We start from the raw sequence: 18659 nt of genomic DNA, 5'->3' as shown, positions 1-18659 counted from the left end.
GTGTACGTGTGGCAATGTGTAGCCTGCATAATTAACTTGTTAACCTCCCCGAGAGTGCTTTAAGCGCTATGGGGCGGTATAAGCAGCACACTCTCCTTCTCCTTCGCTTTCTTCCACTGGTGTGTTTTAAAACTTTGTTTTCATTTTTTTCAGCTGTTATTCCCTCTATGTTTTCATTATATTTGTCCTGTTTAACTGTAAACTGCTTGAGCCTCATTCACCGGAGAAAGACAAGATAAATAAAAGAGTGAAAAACCAGGTCAGTGAGAAATGACCACACACTTTAGCTGGCTGTTGATTGAAGGTGTGTGTGTGGTGGTGAGATGAATATAATAGAAAACGGGTGCAGAAGCAATGGGGTGGGAGAGTGAATAAATGGAATGGCTTGCTGGAGGGGAGCATGTCCAATGCACGGGATGACTATCACTCTCCTACTAGGAGGTGAGAATATATTTTATATAGTGTAGCATATTCTATTACTACCCTACTTACAGAGGCCAAAATCGTGTTGCTTACTGTAGTAAATTGAATCAACTCTATAAACTCCATTCATTTGAATGGACTTACTCTAATTGTGACTTACTGTGCTAACCAACAGGATTGTGGTCATAGCGTATGAATTTCTAGAATATAAGGAGCTGCCTTATAGAGGGTTATACTCTTGGCCCACCCACCCACCTCAGTACTACCCATACCAGCTGGGTGCTCTAGGGTTTGAAACAGGATTGTTTTCTATCCCTGCCTAGGCTGGTTGCCATTTGCAAAGTAACAGCTATGTTACTCTGTAAGCATAACAGACAAAAGCAAAAGCAAAATACAAGAACACAGTAAGACGAATGTTCATATTTCTGTGTAAGCTTTTGTGGATTAGTCCATTTTATCCAACATATCAGAGTGGAGTGAAATGAAGTTACATGTGTGTGTGTAGGCAGGCAAAGGAGGTGATTTGTGGGGCCAGACCCTTGTGGAAGGAAGGGGGACATTTCCTCTTCCACAGTCTTTGAACTAGCTTTTCCTCAGTTAGGGTGCCACTGGGGTGGCTCCTGTGCTGTGACTGATATGCCGGCGCCTGCTAGGGGGAATGTAGTGCCCTTTCAAAAAGAGCTTGGAAAGATTATTTTTAGGTATATGACTACCAGAATCCCCAAGCCAGCCCCACTGGATGACAGAGTAATTGGCAAACCTTTGATAGAAGAAGTAGGTGGAAAATCCCCCGCCCCACAGGGGCAGTTTGCGTTCATCGTTTGAACTCACTTCAAGCAGACCTGGCACAGCTGTCTGCCATAAAGCTTTGGGAGCCTTACTTAGAGTTTGTCTGCAATATATTGGTACCTAAGCTTGAAGAAGTCGATTTTATCCTCAGAAAGCTTGCTGTTTGATTGATGTTTTGCAGTCTTAATAATTTTTTCTGGACCACATTCTTACAATTACAATTGCTTTCCAAAAAAGTAACTTTTACAAACTCGGCTTCTGGACAGTCAGAAGGTACCCAGACAGGGGACGCTGCCTGTACCTTTGTCAACGGCATAAGGGAATTAAGTCTGACTGGACTTATTGCTTGACGGGTTGCCACCGACAATACAGAGTGCCCCCTGTTGGCCAGATGGTGTTCTCCTTCACGGCCTCCTGTCCCATGAGCGAGTCAGCTAAGCTTGGATGGGCTGACAGGATCATAGCCTGAGTTGGCAGGGCTGCATGCAATGAGGGTGTTTATGACAGTGTGTCTGAGCGCAGCTCAGTGCCTGGGAATGTGTATGTGTTTTTAAAATGACTCTGGAGAGAAGTCGGCAGGAATTGCTGTCTGTTGATGAACCAACTGTAATTCTTCTAGCATTTTTTCACACACAGTGAGTGAAAGGTGAAGGCTGGAGTGCTTCTGAGGTCAGATTTCGATTACAATTAGACATTTTGGAAAGTGGGAGGGTGACGTGAAAGTATACATTGGATAGGAAAATATGCATTTTGTATTTCTTGCTGAGCAATTAGGGGCTTAGTGGCTGGTTTCCAGTGTTTGCCTTGAAGATATTCCCTCTCTCTCTCTCTCTGAATAGGATTTTGAATTCAAAACTTACTGCAAAGGTAGCCTTGCATTATGGGATTAAATTAGAAAGGAAAATAGCCAGTGCAGTGTAGTGCAACCAAGAATGAAAGGGGTCCCTCTCTCTGAATTTTTATCATTGGATTGTGTAAGGTAGCATTTGGAGGGTGAGGCTAGCACGTGGAAGATCCCTCCAGGGTCATGCTATTCCCCTGGAGACCTTGGGCCCCTCAGCCTAATCTCCCTTATAGGGTGGTTGTGGGGATAATATAGGGTGATAGCAAGCCATGAACATCATTTGTAGCTTACTGGAGTGAAGATGAGATATATATGTAACTAATAAATAAAGTGAGACTGAGGACATTTTTTCAAGCAACCCAAACCCACCTCTTTTCCTCTTAAATTCGGAGAGGAGTTTACTAAAATGCAGTGTTACACGGCTGGAACAAGTATCTGTGGGCAATCATGAGTCCATAAAGCAATTTTTGCACTCCTGACAAAGAACTACTAACTATGCGGGCTCCAGTGACTCTCTCTGCTGCTGCTTCTGTACCTCAGTTTCAGTGTTTCTGATGTTTTGGCCTGTGAAGCAAAGTTCACGTCCCTTGGGAAGAGGCTCTTACCATTGCTGAGAAAAGTGTAATTATTAACAACTGCCTCTAAGCATGGGTTCCTTCCTACATTCTGCTTTGACTTCTCTTAGGTTTTATGCTATCTGCACTTTTCCTAGTCATCTCCATGGAGGATCTAAAGCTTACATACACCAGTGAAGATCAGAAGTGATGCTCTAGTTTAGAAGACTATACTGGGGGTTTAGGTTGTACATTTCATGCAGCAAAAATTACCTCTGATACACATGGACACTAGCTACAATTTTGTAGTAGTTGGGTTAGGTGCATGTTTTTCCCTTACTGCTAGTAGTATGTAAATACCTTTGGCCATCTCTTCTGTTGCAGTTTTAATTAATGAAATGTTAATTGTCCCTCATTTATGATTTCAAGAAAACTTTTCTACAACCAAAATGCTCAAATGCTCTTCTCACGGTTAGCATCATATAACTCTTCAGAATAATAACTTGCCAATGAAAGGAGGAGTTCAATTAAGCTTGAGTTTTTCATACCTAAAGCAGAGCTTCGGAAACTTACTTTGATACAGTAGTCTTGGCTAGGGGATTCTGGAAGTTGTAGTCCAAAAAAGTAACTTCCCCACTCTGTACTCCAAATCCAACCAAGCCTATGCCCACTGCACCATGCTGTAATTAACAAGATATGATCTATTGCTAGAATGAGGCATAGAATAATGAGGCTTAGTGTGGCGTGCAGCTAACTGGAGTGAAGACCTTGGTTCCCCGCTAGACAATGAAGCTTGTTGTGTGACTTTAAGCCTTCCACAAGCCCTCATCTAGTCGTTATGTGAGGATGAAATGGGCTAGGCTGGGAGAACCCCATGTATGTTTTTTCCCCCCAGCTCTTCAGAGAAAGGGCACCATATTGTTGTGTAATGCATAACACAGTGTCCCTTTGTTCTCTCCATGTTTTACTGTCAGGGCATCTGTGCTTTTAGTCACTTTGTGCCTTTATTGTACAGCAAGCAGACATCAGAAGACATGATGCTTTTCCTGGCACTGACACTCAGTGGTGGAGTAGTTTCATTTCTTGAATATCAGAGTCAGCAAGGTCCTAAAGGCACAGAAACTCGTCAAGAAGAAAGGTGGCAAGCCTCTGCTTAATTCTTCTTTTCCCATAAAAACAAACAAACAGAATGCCTTCGAGGCTCACAAATTTTATTTGCAGATGGGGAGGGGGATTATTTTAAGGACTATTTTTAAAAGACCCCTTCCATTGTCCTCTGCTGCCCTTGTGCAATTTATATTTCTTCTCTTTAAAGTGCTGCCCAAGGATGCTTGAGTGACAGCTGACTCCATGCTGTTTATGCACAGTGCTGGCACAGCTGTGCGAGGCAGTCTCACCCATGACCCTTGATAGGGGGCCTACTTGGAAAGGCCAGGAGAGGGCTAATTCTCCATGGCCTGCTTAATCCCTACCTCCCTTCTGCTGATGTTGCCAATTAGTTCTGTCAGTATGGACCCCGCCCGGCCTACTGCCAAGGACAAGGGGGCTGGATTGCAGCAAACACTATTCAGACAAGGAGGGCATTTCATGATCTGTCACCCATGCGGAAGCTTGCTGCTGTTCTGCAAAGGAAAGATAAATTCCCTCTTTAAACCGGATTAACAGAATGTGACTTGGAACAGCATAGATTCTAGCATAGAGACAGAAGACCTAGAGGTTTAATTTGAGCCTGAGACTTGATGACACTACGTGCCTTCGGAGGTGGACTAAAGAAAAGAGTTCATTTTGCCATGTGCAGAAGGCTCTGATCATAATCCAATACATCTGCAGTTAGAGGGAAGACCTAAAGGGCTGAGATTACATTTTCTAGGCAGGTTTGATCCTTTGCATCACCTTAATTGTATTCTTGAAGGCTTTCATGGCCAAGATCTGATGGTTGTTGTGGGTTTTCCAGGCTGTTTGGCCATGTTCTCAAGGTTATTCTTCCTGACATTTCGCCAGTCTCTGTGTCCGGCATCTTCAGAGGACTGGAGTCAGAACTCTGTCTGTGCTCTGTCACCTTAATTATCTGGATATAAACCACACACAACACTGACTTACTACTCACGACTCTCACATATTGGAACCATTCTAGAAGCGGCTGCAGGATTTGCAAGTCAGGCCGAACAGAAAGAAAAGCCCAGGGAATGAAGCCAAGAATACGTCCCTGTGGTGTGGGATTTGGGACTGACAAAGTGATGGATATTGAGAGCGACTGGCCAAGGAAGGCAACAGCCGGTTTGATCTACTTGGGAACGCTCCAGGGTCTTACTACGGGAGAGGTGCTGCCATACTTCTCTCAGCCATTTGAACAGCGCCAGGCAAGAATAGTGGCCTGGATCCTTCCCAAGTGGCTTTGTGTATGAGTGTGTGTGTGTGTGTTTTAAAACTATTTCCAAGAGATGAATATTTCGAATTGGTTTCCAATTGGTTTTTACATGCTAATTTTTTAAAAAGAATGTATAATATATTATTGTTATATCCAGGAAGACACTCAGAGTAGTGGCTTGTCCACAAAATGAGTGGGGCACAAGTTTAAACAAACAAATAAAATAGATAAAAGCCTCTCCAAAGACGCTTTTCTGGGCAAATGCTTTGCCATGAGCTGTGTTAGATGTTATTGCCGAGAAAGTTGCTAGGGGTGCAGAAGGGAAGTAAACCGGATGAGGCATATGGTGGATTCTGGAGCAGGGACAAATTTCCTGTAATTAAAATGGTTTTCAATAGCTGTGTACAAAGTTGGACCGTTGATCCATCTAGCACAATACCACACTGGGATTTTTTCAGCCCTGCCTGTACATGATGGGCCTGACCCTGTGACCTGCTGGATACAAGGTAAATGTTCTCCCACATTTCCCACTAACCTTCACCAGCAACTACACATGGGCTCCTGCCTACCTAGAAGACATGCCCTACGGCCTCTGAGGTCTTTGCCTCCTTGATTCCAGGGATAAGAATCTAAGCTGAGACATCTTGAAAGTAGCAGGAAGACAAAGGCAATGTAGCAAAGTTCAAATAGCGCCATTTTATGTTGCACACTACAGTGCAGAACTCTACCTTAAAAAATAGACCTCCACAACATTTGGTGCCAAATGCACCAATAGTTTATGTCTTGGTTCATTTTGTACTGAGAATGGGATAGACTGCACCTAGACTCGGGGAGCTACATCTCTGAGACCATTTTAGATCATCAGTTCTTGCGTGGTGTGTCTGTGTTAGCCTGAAGCCTCCTTGCATTATTTTCACATAGCACTCTTCCTTTCCCAAACGACCACTCCATTGTTCAATTGAGTGTTGTATTTGTCTCAGCACTTTACAAATTATATGTACATCTTAATGATTTTTCTGTTTTAATTCCTCACCAAAATGCACTATAGAAACATAAGAAAAGGATAGGGAGAAAGGGGAGAAGAGGGGGGAAAGGTCTGTTTTATTCGGCAGGGATGGTAGGTGAAGACATGGCTGTAGCTCGGCCCTGATTTCAATTGACAGGAGGCATTTTGGTATTAAAACTGGAGGAAAAAAAGAGGCCTGTGCTGACAAATTGACTGCAAACTGGTCTCAAGGGACGAATTGACTGAACCAATATTACCAGGTGCCGTGTCAGTTTCTATCCTTCCTGCTATTTATTATTTAATAAACAGGCAATTGTTCCTGTTCGCCAAGCACAAATTGTGAAGGTGTCGAAATCTATTTTAAAATCTCTCTGGGAATTTTTTTTAACCCTTCTGTTCCAACTTTCATTTTCCAATTGCAATGTATAGTGCTATTTAAGAAGAGGGGGGAGCAATCTTTATTATCATAGGATGGGAGGGAGGGAAAAAAGCAGCCCTCATGAATCATACCAGCCATGGATGGCTAAGGTGTACGGATGCTGTATTGTACCGTTTGAGAGAGCTGGGGGTGGGGCAGAGATCTACAGTAGCAGTATGTAAGTTGGTGTTTTGAACAATAGAGGTGACCCCTTGTACACCAAGGAGCAGAACATTTAGAACTTATCTTGGGGAGCACTTTTGCTATTGAGATATTGCTAGCAATCTTTTTCTTTCTTTCTTTCTTTCTTTCTTTCTTTCTTTCTTTCTTTCTTTCTTTCTTTCTTTTTCTTTCTTTCTTTCTTTCTTTCTTTCTTGCAGAGGAGATAGATTTGTGATATTAATGCCCGAATGACTGAAGACCTTTATGAAATTTACCTGGTCTGACTGGAATCAACAAACATTATGGGAGGCACAACTGGGGCTTTGAACTCTCTCTGACCTATTTCTGTAGCAAAGAAGATGAGGTGAGATTAATTTATCTGCAGAGAGCCACACACGTCCACACATGTAGATTATTTTGGCTCCGTTCATGAGGAAACTGACACAAACAATCTGTCTTGGTTAGGGAGTGTGTTTTAATTAGAAAAGTGAAGAATAAAATGGAAAGCACTTGGCTCTCTCAGGGAAACCAGGTCCAAATGAAACTTGGAGCAGCTTAGCCAGGGACTCTGAGATGTATCGCTGGGGCTACTTCATACATTATGGCTGTATGCACTGTGCGTACAACATCCAGTTCGAAAAACTCTGCATGCATCACCTGAGGGTCATGTTGCAGGTTCACATGGACACGCGGCATATGCTGATGCCATAGTGTCTAAAACAGCCTCAGACATGCATTGGTATTAATGACATGTTTCAGTAAATAATAATAGCAATACTGTAAATAGTTACTACTGCTGCTCTTGTTCCTGTTCCTGTTGTTGTAATTATTCCTTATCGTTATTGGTGTTGATTTTATCACTGGAAAAATACTGTATGAGCCACAGGACAGTCAGAACTGTAACTTATCTGCATTTGGCTGGCACAGAATTTAAAAGCACTCTTTGTGTGTGTGCGCTTGTGTGAAATCTAAACTTTTAATTGTAGTTGCTCTCAGAGCGTTGGGCTAGAACTCCTAGCCAGCACTTGTAAATATGTACAGTATATTGATTCTGCGAAGGGCGGTGACAGATGCTTTCTCCTGAGATGTTACTTTCTTTAGTTTGGGAGGGTTGTTGAGAGATAACAAGAATAAATTTTCAAAGTTCAGATCAATGGCTTATTTATCTGGAATGAATGGAACAAGCTGAAAATGAGAGTCACTAATTCTTTTCTCATGCATTTAGTAATTTGATGCCTTTGGTTGTTTTTGTTTGGATGCTATTCCAAAACAGTTTCCTGATAAATTGCTTATAGTTTCTGTATTTGGTACTCATGGGATTTTATTTAATAAAGTAAGGGGTAAGTGACCATTTTTTATGTTTTAAAAAATATTTTTAATGGGAGATGCTTGTAAACTTTCCACCCACCTGAAGATTCAGAGTAGTTGTTAAGAAATAAAAGTATAAAGATGAGTTAGGGACCATATAATTTAGTTTTATTAAAAGCGAGCTGAAGAAGAAAGATTTTAAAAAGGAATAGTTCTTGATGGATGGAAAGATGCTTTCATGGAGGAAAATAAAACATACAAGAAGACACTGAAGTCTTACGGGAGTGCATTGGACATTCTGCAGACATTATTATGCATCATCTTATCATTTTCAATATCATATCCTGAAGTTTAACAATAATTTGGATCCAATCTTTTTATTTGAACATTTATTTAGTCCACTTATCTTAGGTGTATGAGCATATCACTGTGCTCCTGTGAACATGTCACTGAAAATAAACTACTAGCAAGTTTTAATAACGTGTAAATACATATGCCTGATGAATTAGCAAGCATGTATTATATTATGTACATAACAGCTATACATTTTACATAGATATAGATATAAAGATATATGTGCTTACTGACTGAAATGAAATTAATTACATAGTTCAATGTGCACTAGATAAATTTCCAGTACATGTTCTCTCCCTGCCACATTTCTACATAATTGAATACTTCTAGCTATAATGCAAAGAAAAAAAAATAAGATAATAATTATTTAGTATTTAACACTCTTATATGTTCATATCTATTTTTATAATGCTGATGATGTATTTCAGGTAATAACATCATATTTTATGTTCAGCAATACATACTGGGCAGCCATTGCATTTGTTATGTATGTATGTATAAGCCATAAGCTTCTGAATTAACAAATTTGTCCTCTATATATATATATATATATATATGTTTATATAGGAAAATGAGGAGAAATATATTAGCAATTTGCCTAAGTGATTCAACACACATGATTATTGTAGATATACTAAAATGTATATTTTATTTAGCATATAGGTTATAGATTTAGGTACACAGAGCTTCAACAAATCTATCATTCTGTGCTCAGTATAATATATACTAAATAATTTATTCACAATAAACTCAAGTTTGCAAAAGTTCCTTAACTGGAAGTAAATTATTGTGTATCTAAGTCTTTTTAAAATTACTTTAATTATTTTAGCAGAAAAAAATGCATTCACATATTTTCTTGGTATCTTTTTATATATTAATGCAAACCCTATTAAATTTCATTAAGTTGACTTAATATATTTAGGAGAATGCATGTGATTTTGGCTGCTTTAGTTGGTAGGTGTGATACTGTGTAAAGTTTTCCTTTCATGTTTCACCATAAGGAGTATTTGCTTGTTGTAGCATGCTGAAATAAAGTTTCACCGTGGGTTTAGGTAAACAACCTTAAAAAAATAGAACTCTCTCCCTCCCCACTCAGAATAATTTGTATAGAAAAAACATGCAAATCATTATTCTCATTTAAATTTACTTCAATCCTTTATAAACAGAATACCTCCTCTTATCTTGAAATTATGAATGAAATACTGTTCATATCGTATGTTGCTTTGTATCCCTTATAATCTGTGGCTTTTGTTCATATATCTGTGAGTTCATATAAACGCTTCAATTAAAAAAAAACATCTCTACTAAGTGTGAAAAAGGATCCCAAGCAGCTTGTATCCCAGAGCAGTTTCCAATTTAAGATCCTTCAAAAACCGGATTGCAAATCTAAAGGCATTTCTTTTTTTAAAAAGGGAGAAGGGACATATAAATGAATCTCAGTGGAAAACTATACCTGATGTGCATCTTTCATTTCTTAAGATTTATCTTTCATCCACCTGAGAACTTTTAATATTAGAATCAACCATTGTTTATGAAGACACTGTAGCATGTCTGATGGATCAATGCATGTAGAGCTTTGTAATACTTATACTACTTGTATTTTAGATTAACTGCAAGAAAACATGCGCAGAAAATGAGTGTAGATTGTTTGCAGGAATATCATTTTGAACTGAGAAAGAATTTGAAATTTGAGGAATTATTGCCTGCTTCTTAACTTGGGGTCAAGGGGTGTGTGTGCCCTTTTGACCCTTTTGAAACTTAAACATTCAGACTGCCATGCTGCACATAATTACCTAAGGGTAAGTCCCAGTGATATTTAAGTGGGGCTTACAAATCAGGAGATACGTATTGAACTGTGCTATCAGACCACACTACCAAGATGCACTGTATCCCAAGTAGCTGACTGAGAGGTTTCTGTACATACAGCAAATTTAGGCTCATATTAAGTTTTGCAAACTGATGTTATGTATTCCTGGGCAAGGAATAAGAGGTGCAGAATGAAAAATTTTAAAGGTGAATGGGTGGAGCCAGGATGGTAAATTGGGAGGGGTCAGTGCATTAAAGAGGAGGGGCTAACAAGGGTAGGTGTGGCTAGTTTAAGTGGGAGAGGTCAAATGTTTGAGCAGGTAAAGTGGGAAGCAGATAGGTGAAGAGGGGATACAGAGGGGATACAGTTGGAATAGGAGTGAAATGTAGACAAAAATGGGGTGGAACAGGCGTTGGCTTTGCCACCGAGATGTGAAGCTATTGTCAGCTTTGTTTGTAAGCTGACTGGGAAGAGTCAAAGGGCATGGCTTACATATAGTGCAGGAATGGATCGAGTGAGTTGCAGAGAGAGACAGAGAGAGAGAGCAAAGGCTGACCCTTGGAGAGAATAGTTCTAGGATAGGAGCGTGCATCACCTTACCTGCCCGTTCTTCATCAGGTCAGCCCACATGCTGGTACCATCACCCCCGCGCATGAGCACATGGTAAGTGAAGAAGTAGATGCCAGGTAAAGGGCAGGTGAACTTGCCACTCGATGGTTCATAGTAGTTTCCCACATTGGTCACCACATCATCAAAGCGGAGGATCTCATACCCTTCATGGGGTTTCCTCAGCCCTGCGTAAAAAGCAATCTTAGGGCTATAGAAGGACGGGATGTAACCCCCAGGCCCCGGGCCGGGCGGCCCCGGGGGTCCCGGCCTTCCTGGCTCTCCAGCTGGCCCTCTTGGGCCTGGGGGTCCCGGAGGGCCTGGCGGTCCACGGATTCCAGACTTCCCTTTCCTCCCAGGGTCTCCCTTCCCTCCGGACACATAAGGAGGCGGGGAGATGACAGCCAGCTCCTGACTTGCTTCTGCAGAAGCTGCTCCATGGGTCTGGGGCGTATAGGGGTCACAGACCATTCGGCAGCTGCCCAGCATCTCATAGTGGGAGGTCGTTTTGGAGCTGTGCACCAGCAAAGGGATGGCCACCAGGAGGACCAGCACCATGGCCACCCCAATGGCAGCCCCGATGACCCTTTTTTTGCGGTTCAGCCTGGAGGCGGCCAGGGTTAAGAAATCGTCTTCGCTTTTGGAAGTAATGGTGAATGTTTCTCTGGAGTCGACCACCACCCGGAGGGAGGTTCCACCTGGCGTGTCCTTTGCCGGATGCTCCACTGTGGTGCCCGCTGCTCAGGAAGGAAGGAAGGAAGCACCTGTTGACTTCTTGTGAGGCGAACTCAGTCCCAAGTTGCTCAGCTCTGCTGCTTCCTTTGTCTTCCCTTCAGGAGAGAGTGGCTTCCTTTCACTGTAGACACTTTGGCTCTCTCATACTTCGCGGTGGGCAGCAGCAGCAGCAGCAGCAAGAGATGTTTTGAGGGTGGAGGTGGCTAGAAAGAAAGAGTGTGCATGTGTGCAAGTGAGTATGTACGGATATGCGCGTGTGTGCGTGTATGTATATATATATTTATTTGCCTTCCTTTCTCTCCGCCACTTGAGAACTCAGCTGGTGACCGCGTCGCAGCTCCAGGCTCCTTGTGCCAGATCATATGGTCATCAACAGAAAACCGGAGGGAGAGAGAGAGAGAAAGAGAGAGAAAAGAGATTTCCCAACCACCAGTTCATCCCGCAGCACCCCTCCTTACCACATGCAAAATCCTTTCCACAAACTCCAGAAGAGAAGATCTGACTGAGCAGCCCAAGATGCAAAAAGTAGCTTTAAGCCAACCAGAGCGACCTCTGGTGCTTCGCAAAGGAGGCGAAGCTCAGCCACTGCGCTGCTCTGTCTGCCTGGAGCCTGGAAGAAGTGTCTCATCCCATCCATAGAAGCGGCAGCAGCGGCAGCAGCAGCAGCAGCAGCAACAACGGGCAGCAGCAGCAGTCTCAGCTTGGGCTTCTGCTTGCATTTGCATGATAAGCCAGGGGCGGATTGTCAGAAACAATGTGGAGGTTGCAGGGTGGGGGGTGGGTGGGACAGAGGCTGGAGGCCTCCCATCCTCAGGTGCTACTGGGAGGGGGTACGGCTGGATCCATGTGGACAAACATCACTGTCACCTCTCTGCAAGGGAAAAAGGAAGAGGGGGTCTCTCCAAGAAGGGCTGCACCCACACACCATGATTTGCCCGGCGTGGGCATTTGCACTGTGGTAGAGGAATGCCATCTCATCCTATCTTCTGTGTGTGCGTGTGTGTGCCCCTCCCTACCTTTTACACCCATTCTGTCCCCTGGACTTTGCGTGTTCCTTCCGTCAGCATCCCAGGCAGCCCACTAGTATCTTGTGTCATGTTTAAGGATGTGTTTTATATGCTGGGGTTGTATCATTTCCCCCACGCAATTAAGTGCTTTACCTTTGTGCCTCCTTTGCCTCTCTGAGAGGAGATTGATTAACAGCTGACAGATCCAGCCAGAATCTCCTAGAGGGGCTGCAAGCCATCACATTCATTAATTAATCAATTATTCCCCCCCTCCCCAAACACCCTTCACACTCACACATGCATATACTGTACAGAGAGGGAGAGAAAGGGAGAGAAAGCAGTGCCGTATATACTGGGATGAGTTTGTTTTGCGAGAGCAGCAGGACCATTTAGGAGAGCAGGATGTGGTGGTGGTGATGATGTATGGGAAAATGCGCTGGAAACTTACCTGTACTAATCAGAGGAGTGAAACAACTTAATAGTCATCGGCAGAAGATGAAGTGTGTGCGCATCTCTTTTGCTATGTAACTCTCTTGCTACCATCTAAGTGGTTATCATTAATGCACATGGAAGAAGCATGTGTGAGCAACTAAGGTGTACATATACAGAAGGGAGATGAAGTCGTGGTCTTCATATATGTGAACGTATAATACGTTTGGCTATATGAATCTCTAGAGAGAGGTGTATGTGTTTGACCTATGTGGGCTGTGTATATTTTTGCATGATGCAGGGATGTGCAGGAGTGATGAGGTGTTTATAAAATTATTAAACACACATTTTAAATGGGAGGAGATTTATAAGTGTCTCTTTATACACACCTGTGCGTAGAAAACATAAATAGCTTTTATTGAAAGCAGTGGAATGGCTCCATTGACAAAGGATTTTTGGATCAACCAACCACAGTGGAGGAATATTTTATTAAGTTATTTATTGTGAAATGAACATGAGGCTGTGATGAGCACCTGTATCAATGTGCTGCTGTGGATAGGTTATGGATACCTTTCTCTCCTTTTGCAAGTCTTGCCATGGCATGCGTATAACTTTGTCTGTCTGTCCATCCATATTTGCATGCAGAGACGTTCCAGTGAAATTCTTCTACCTTGGTTAGGTCTTTTTCTGTGCTGGGAGGTCTTCACCATCCTAGTAGAAAATGTAGGCTTTTTCTTTGTTGTTTTATGTGCTGGATCTGTGCAATCATGGGTCATCAAAAAAACTGTAAGTCCATTTGACTGGCATTTCGTATGTCTGTTTGGGAAGAATTCTATTTGCATGTATCTCTCAACACACCAATAAATACAGGATTTAGTGGAAGATGTATTCTTAAAACTTGAAGATGCCAAATAGTGTATTTTTAATGGTTTGAGAAACATGTGTGCCAGTTCTTGAAGAGGCATCTACAGCCAACATATTATATGCATCTTCCTTCTATGAAGTAGTCATTATATTTAGACATGTTTCTGAATGGCTGTGGGGAGGGCAGGGGAGTGAACTTAAAATGTTCTGTCCTGTCCTGTCCCATGTTGTATTCCCATTTTAATAGTGGCTCTAGGCTGTGGACAATAGTGTATATTTCAAATGGAAGTCTGTGTCATGCTTTTCCACAGTGTGGATCATTTTACTTCTCTATCCTGTAAAACACTGTCCAGCTTAAAAGAAAAAAAGAGGAAGAAGTGAAGAAAGCCCTTGGATTTTGCTTAAATTGGACCAAGAAGAATATCCGGTCGCTTAAGAAGAACAAAGTTTTGGGATACATGTTAGATGTATTTATGGAATTTTGGAACGCAATAAAATCAGTTTCAAGGGAGATATCTCAGCAGTGATAGTGATCTATACCTATGCAGTAAGCTGCATGCAGGAATAACACTGTTGGAATGTTATATCTTAAGCAGTGCAGACGAAGGGCACGTCAGGAAACAAATCAAGATGCTCATTGCCTGGTTTTGTATCCAGAAACTCTGCACCTTTAAGAAGAACAGTTTGTATTTTTATTCTGAGACAAACTCCCTTCAGTTGGCATTTGCATATTAGTCTCCTTTTGGTTTTGTAATGGGTCATCAGGAGGTAAGCGAGATATGTTAGGAATGTAGCACTGAAAGATTTGCATATCTGGAGGGATAAGAAGAGGAAATAGGACTTTTACATTGTTATGTGTCTAACATAAGACATGCAAACAAAGCCATGCCTGTCTTCTGATAAACAATTGCAAAACAAAAGCAGGCTATATTGCCAGATGGGCCAAATGTGATTGTAGGCAATCTCTTTGTAGAATGAACAGTCTTTTTTTCTTCTTGAGGTAGCTCTACTTCTAGTACCAAGTTAACTGTATCATTTATTTTAGCCTTAGAACTGTTTGTGTTGTGGGAAGCCACTTGGTTTACAGTGCAATGTGGCAGTGTGTGTGTGTGAACCTTCTGCCTTCAGATACATTGCTCAGCTGGTGGCAGAATGTTTGTGCTACTAGCAGGAGCTTTGAGAATACCAAATATCCATCACAGAGATGGGCACGAAACTGCCAGTTCAGTAGTTTTTGCCAGTTCGTTTATCAGCCAAACAGATGTTTGGGGCTTCATACCCCTGTCTCCTCTGGCCGATGCCCATTCAGAGGCACTGACTAGAAGAGGCAGGGCAAGGAAGCCAGGCCACTGCCTCCGATTGGGTATTCACTGGAGGAGGCGGGGCTTTCAAGTGCTGAACACCTATTTGGTTAATAAACAAACCAGCTGTTTGTGCCCAACTCTAATCAGTAATATACAGTATTTGCTACACAGTACTTGTTGTATTTAATTTCTTTACTGTCCCACTCTCGGTACTGTGTATCTGTGCCTGGAATTCTGGAGAAAACTCCATGTATCTGCTGAAGTGACCTATAGGGCATGAAACGTCATATTACGATTACTTTGTTTGCCTTCGAGAATCCACACCACTCTTCATTGCTTTGATCTCAACCCCCCCCCCCCGGTACAAGTGTATTCTGTCTCTCAAACCTGTGTCATTGGGTATGTGTTAGTGCCTTTCCATGAACTGCTTCCTGGTTTTCTGTCTTGCCAGTTATAGAATTTTGGTTTGTTTGTTTTAATTTGTCTGGGATCACTGTGCCACTCCCCAAAACATTGCCAAGATGCCAAGATACTGGGCAAAAAGTGGCCTAGAAATGAAGCAAGCAAGCAAGCAAACAAACAAACAAGATATTCAGGTTAAGCTAGTAACTGGGTAGGTTTATCAGTAGCATCAGTGTAAGTGTATTAGTACTGCTCATTCACTTTTCTGCCAGGATATCAGTGTGTGCTAATGTGTGAATCTATATTTTTGTGTGCAGCATGGGCATTTCGGATTTGAATATGTGTTTTATGTTTATATTTCCTATTCTTCTGTGGTTGTATATAAATATGTTCTAATGTTTGCCCCAATGCACGTACATACATGCAATACCTCTCTATGTGAGAATCAGTTAAAAGTTATGTATGCACGACTTTTCAGCATCGATGTGCTTGTGTGCGCATGTGAGTGGGAAGGCTCAGCCCCCTCAGGAGCTTCCTTTGCTGCAGTTTCACCCAGAAGGCAACAACCCAGAGAGTCCAATTCATTTCAGTAGCAACATGCCTCTGCCCCAAGCAGCTGTCATTTATTCTCCTGCATTCTTCTTAACAGAAGAGCAAAGCCATCTGATTTATGCCTTCTCTTTTACAATCTTTACTGGATTCCACTATCTTTTTATTAAATATTGCTCCTTTATGCAAAATTCAGCTTTTGCCCTTGGTGTTCCCAAGAGTCTGAAGTTTCTTCACAAGGAATTGAGATCTGCATCTTCTGAGCAATTAAAGCAAGAAAGAGAAGAAGATGGCTTGAAAAATACAAGGCGGTGTTCTGCTTCATCAACCTTTCACTGACAACAGTTGTTCAAACATGAGCAGGCTGGGTTTTGGTTTTGGTGCATGGAGAAATAGGGGTTTTTTTTCCAGTGTTCATAAAGGAGTGTTACCTAAACGTGTACATGGACTTTGTAAGGCCCTTACACAGAGCCATAGAAACAACTGTGTAAATATTCCAAGTCCGACTTTTGCAGATATTTCTCTCTCTCTCTCTCTCTCTCTCTCTCTCTCTCTCTCTCTCTCTCTGTGTGTGTGTGTGTGTGTGTGTGTGTGTGTGAGTAAGTCCATACATGGTTATCTACTGAGAGGAGAGAGAAGAAATTGGGTGTGCTGGTCTGAACATACATGTTTCATCAAGTGTAGTTAACATGCATACCATTCACTTTCGTGTAGAGATGGCGGCAATGATGATGATGATAATGATGATGATTTTGTCTTTGTGTTTCTGTAGGCTCCAGAGTCTTCCTGGAAGCTACTCCTTCTTCCCCTCTCCCACAAGTTTTCTGCCTGGCAGGTCTTTCTATGCATGTTCATGCATAAATGCCCATATTAAATCTTTCTGCTGGGAGTATGTATGTGTATATTGCCTCATCTGTATGTGTCTCCTTTTGTTGGCTTATTTGTCTCCTTCTCTTCATGCAAGAGATTTTGTTGTGCTTTAATGGTATGAGATTTCTTGTATAGCATTTTCTGAATATGTTATACTTGCATCCAGGCACATATCTTCATTTATCTGAGTTCTGGCACGTGGATGGTCCCCTCTAGGAGTGTGCATGCTTTTGTGTTCTCTTCCCCTGCTGTTGCTTCACCTGCACAATGTTCTTCCTCCCTGCTTTGCAATGGTATGTGTAATTTACCAGTATCATTTTAAAATTTGCAGTCCTGGACAGAGTCTTTTCAAAGGGCAATAATCAATCAAGCCAGGATATTAGATGGATTTATGGGCACTTTATGCACTAGGATCAATGCAATTCTTAGAAGAAGGGGGGGAAAACTAGCGAGCAATGTTTGTGTAGCAAATTACACTTGCTCCCCCCTTTTCTCTGCACAACAACTGAGCTGAATATATTCTAGGGGATTGTCACAGGATCGATTCTCTGATCTTCAACTCCACCTTGGCTAAAGACGGCCGCTATTCCCCTGTTCCCCTCTGGTCTGCTGTGTTTGATAAGAAGAGGGAGGAGGGCTGTTTGACCAGCCAATGGAGTTGTTGCCTTGTTAGCCCAGGGGCCACTGGAGGAGCTGCATCCCAAACAGGGCTCTGATCCTAATGAGTCGCAACAGCAAATTAATTAGAGGGAAGGAAAGGAGGAGGGGGAGCAATGCCTCTGGGGTTCATGTTAATTAGTACGAAGAACCCGGGGGTTGTTGGGACGTGGCTGGCACCCAGAAACCCCAAAGGAAAGGCCAAAGCCAGCTCAGCCTCCCCTCTAGGTGTCCTTCCCTTTGAGCAGCGAGGCAGCGATGAGGGCAGACCTTTTGCATAATGTCTTTGTGTTTGGCGAAAGAAGCACAAACATGGGTTGTCTTTACCAGCTCCGGCCTCTGTGTCCAAGGCTCGGAGCTGGTAACACAACAGCGCACGTACACACACCAGCAGTGTTGTGTTGCTTAAATTGGAACACAGGCACAAAAGAAACAGCAGGTCCCCATAAAGTCTCTGAGATGAACTAGAGTGTGGGAAATGTCTGTGCCTTTTTCGGAAGGTAACGAAAGAGCCAGCCCCCCCCCAATAGGTCTTTCACCAGGCACTCCGTGCAGAGTTGAACCAGGTGACTTTACTTCGTGGCGGCAATGGTACCTAGGAGCCAAACGCAAAGGGAAGTGCTCATCAGCCAACCCCCCCCCCCCCCGTCTTTGGGACAAGCAAACTTGCACCACAGAACCTCTCCTCTCTGCTTCTTCACGCACTGACTTAGCAGTGGAAGATCTTTCTTCAAGGCCTGGCCTTTTTCTTCCTTGCTAGGCTGCCCAGCCATCTTTTATCTGCCCAGATGATGTCACCCTAGGAAATGATCGCATCGTCTCATGAACTGGATGGCTTTTCAGCCACTGAACTGCTTAACAACCGTTGCTTGAAAGTCAGCTCCTGATCTTTACCCTGCATGTGCTGCTGCCTCCCCAACCACCACCAAAATTGTGAGTTTTTGAATGCCACAATGTGAGCAGCCCCCTGGTCCCCCTCCATGATGACACTTCAGGCTGCTTCACATGGAAGTGTTTTATGCAAGCAAACCCAACTGAAGGGGCCCACTGGCCTGGCATAACTACATGTGCCAACTGGGTGCCTGCGGGTTCCGTTCATTCCCAGTCCATCCTTCATAGGTCTCGAGGAGCAGCCATACTGGAGTGGGGTGAGGGCAGAGACCCTTTTTCTCAACGAGTTCCAAGATTCCTCTCAGGTGCTTC

At 42.8% G+C, this 18659-nt stretch overlaps 1 protein-coding gene and 1 long non-coding RNA gene across 2 annotated transcripts in view; one reads left to right on the top strand and one right to left on the bottom strand.

Moving 5' to 3' along the window:
- C1QL4 (complement C1q like 4) overlaps positions 1 to 11696 on the bottom strand; it is a 35056-nt gene extending 23360 nt beyond the window's left edge. The window contains exon 1 of the mRNA XM_020783165.3: positions 10634 to 11696. Within this exon, the coding sequence (XP_020638824.1) occupies positions 10634 to 11197 (564 nt within the window). The 5' untranslated portion in view covers positions 11198 to 11696. The remainder of the gene's footprint in view (positions 1 to 10633) is intronic.
- LOC144586639 (uncharacterized) lies at positions 10367 to 13689 on the top strand. Its single transcript, XR_013541567.1, has 2 exons — positions 10367 to 10696; positions 11687 to 13689. It is a non-coding gene; the product is annotated as an uncharacterized LOC144586639 (long non-coding RNA).
- The last annotated feature ends 4970 nt before the right edge of the window (positions 13690 to 18659 follow it).

The sequence above is a fragment of the Pogona vitticeps genome, chromosome 2 (assembly GCF_051106095.1).
Source record: "Pogona vitticeps strain Pit_001003342236 chromosome 2, PviZW2.1, whole genome shotgun sequence".
Taxonomy (NCBI): domain Eukaryota; kingdom Metazoa; phylum Chordata; class Lepidosauria; order Squamata; family Agamidae; genus Pogona; species Pogona vitticeps.
This window is presented reverse-complemented; position numbering and strand designations above follow the sequence as displayed.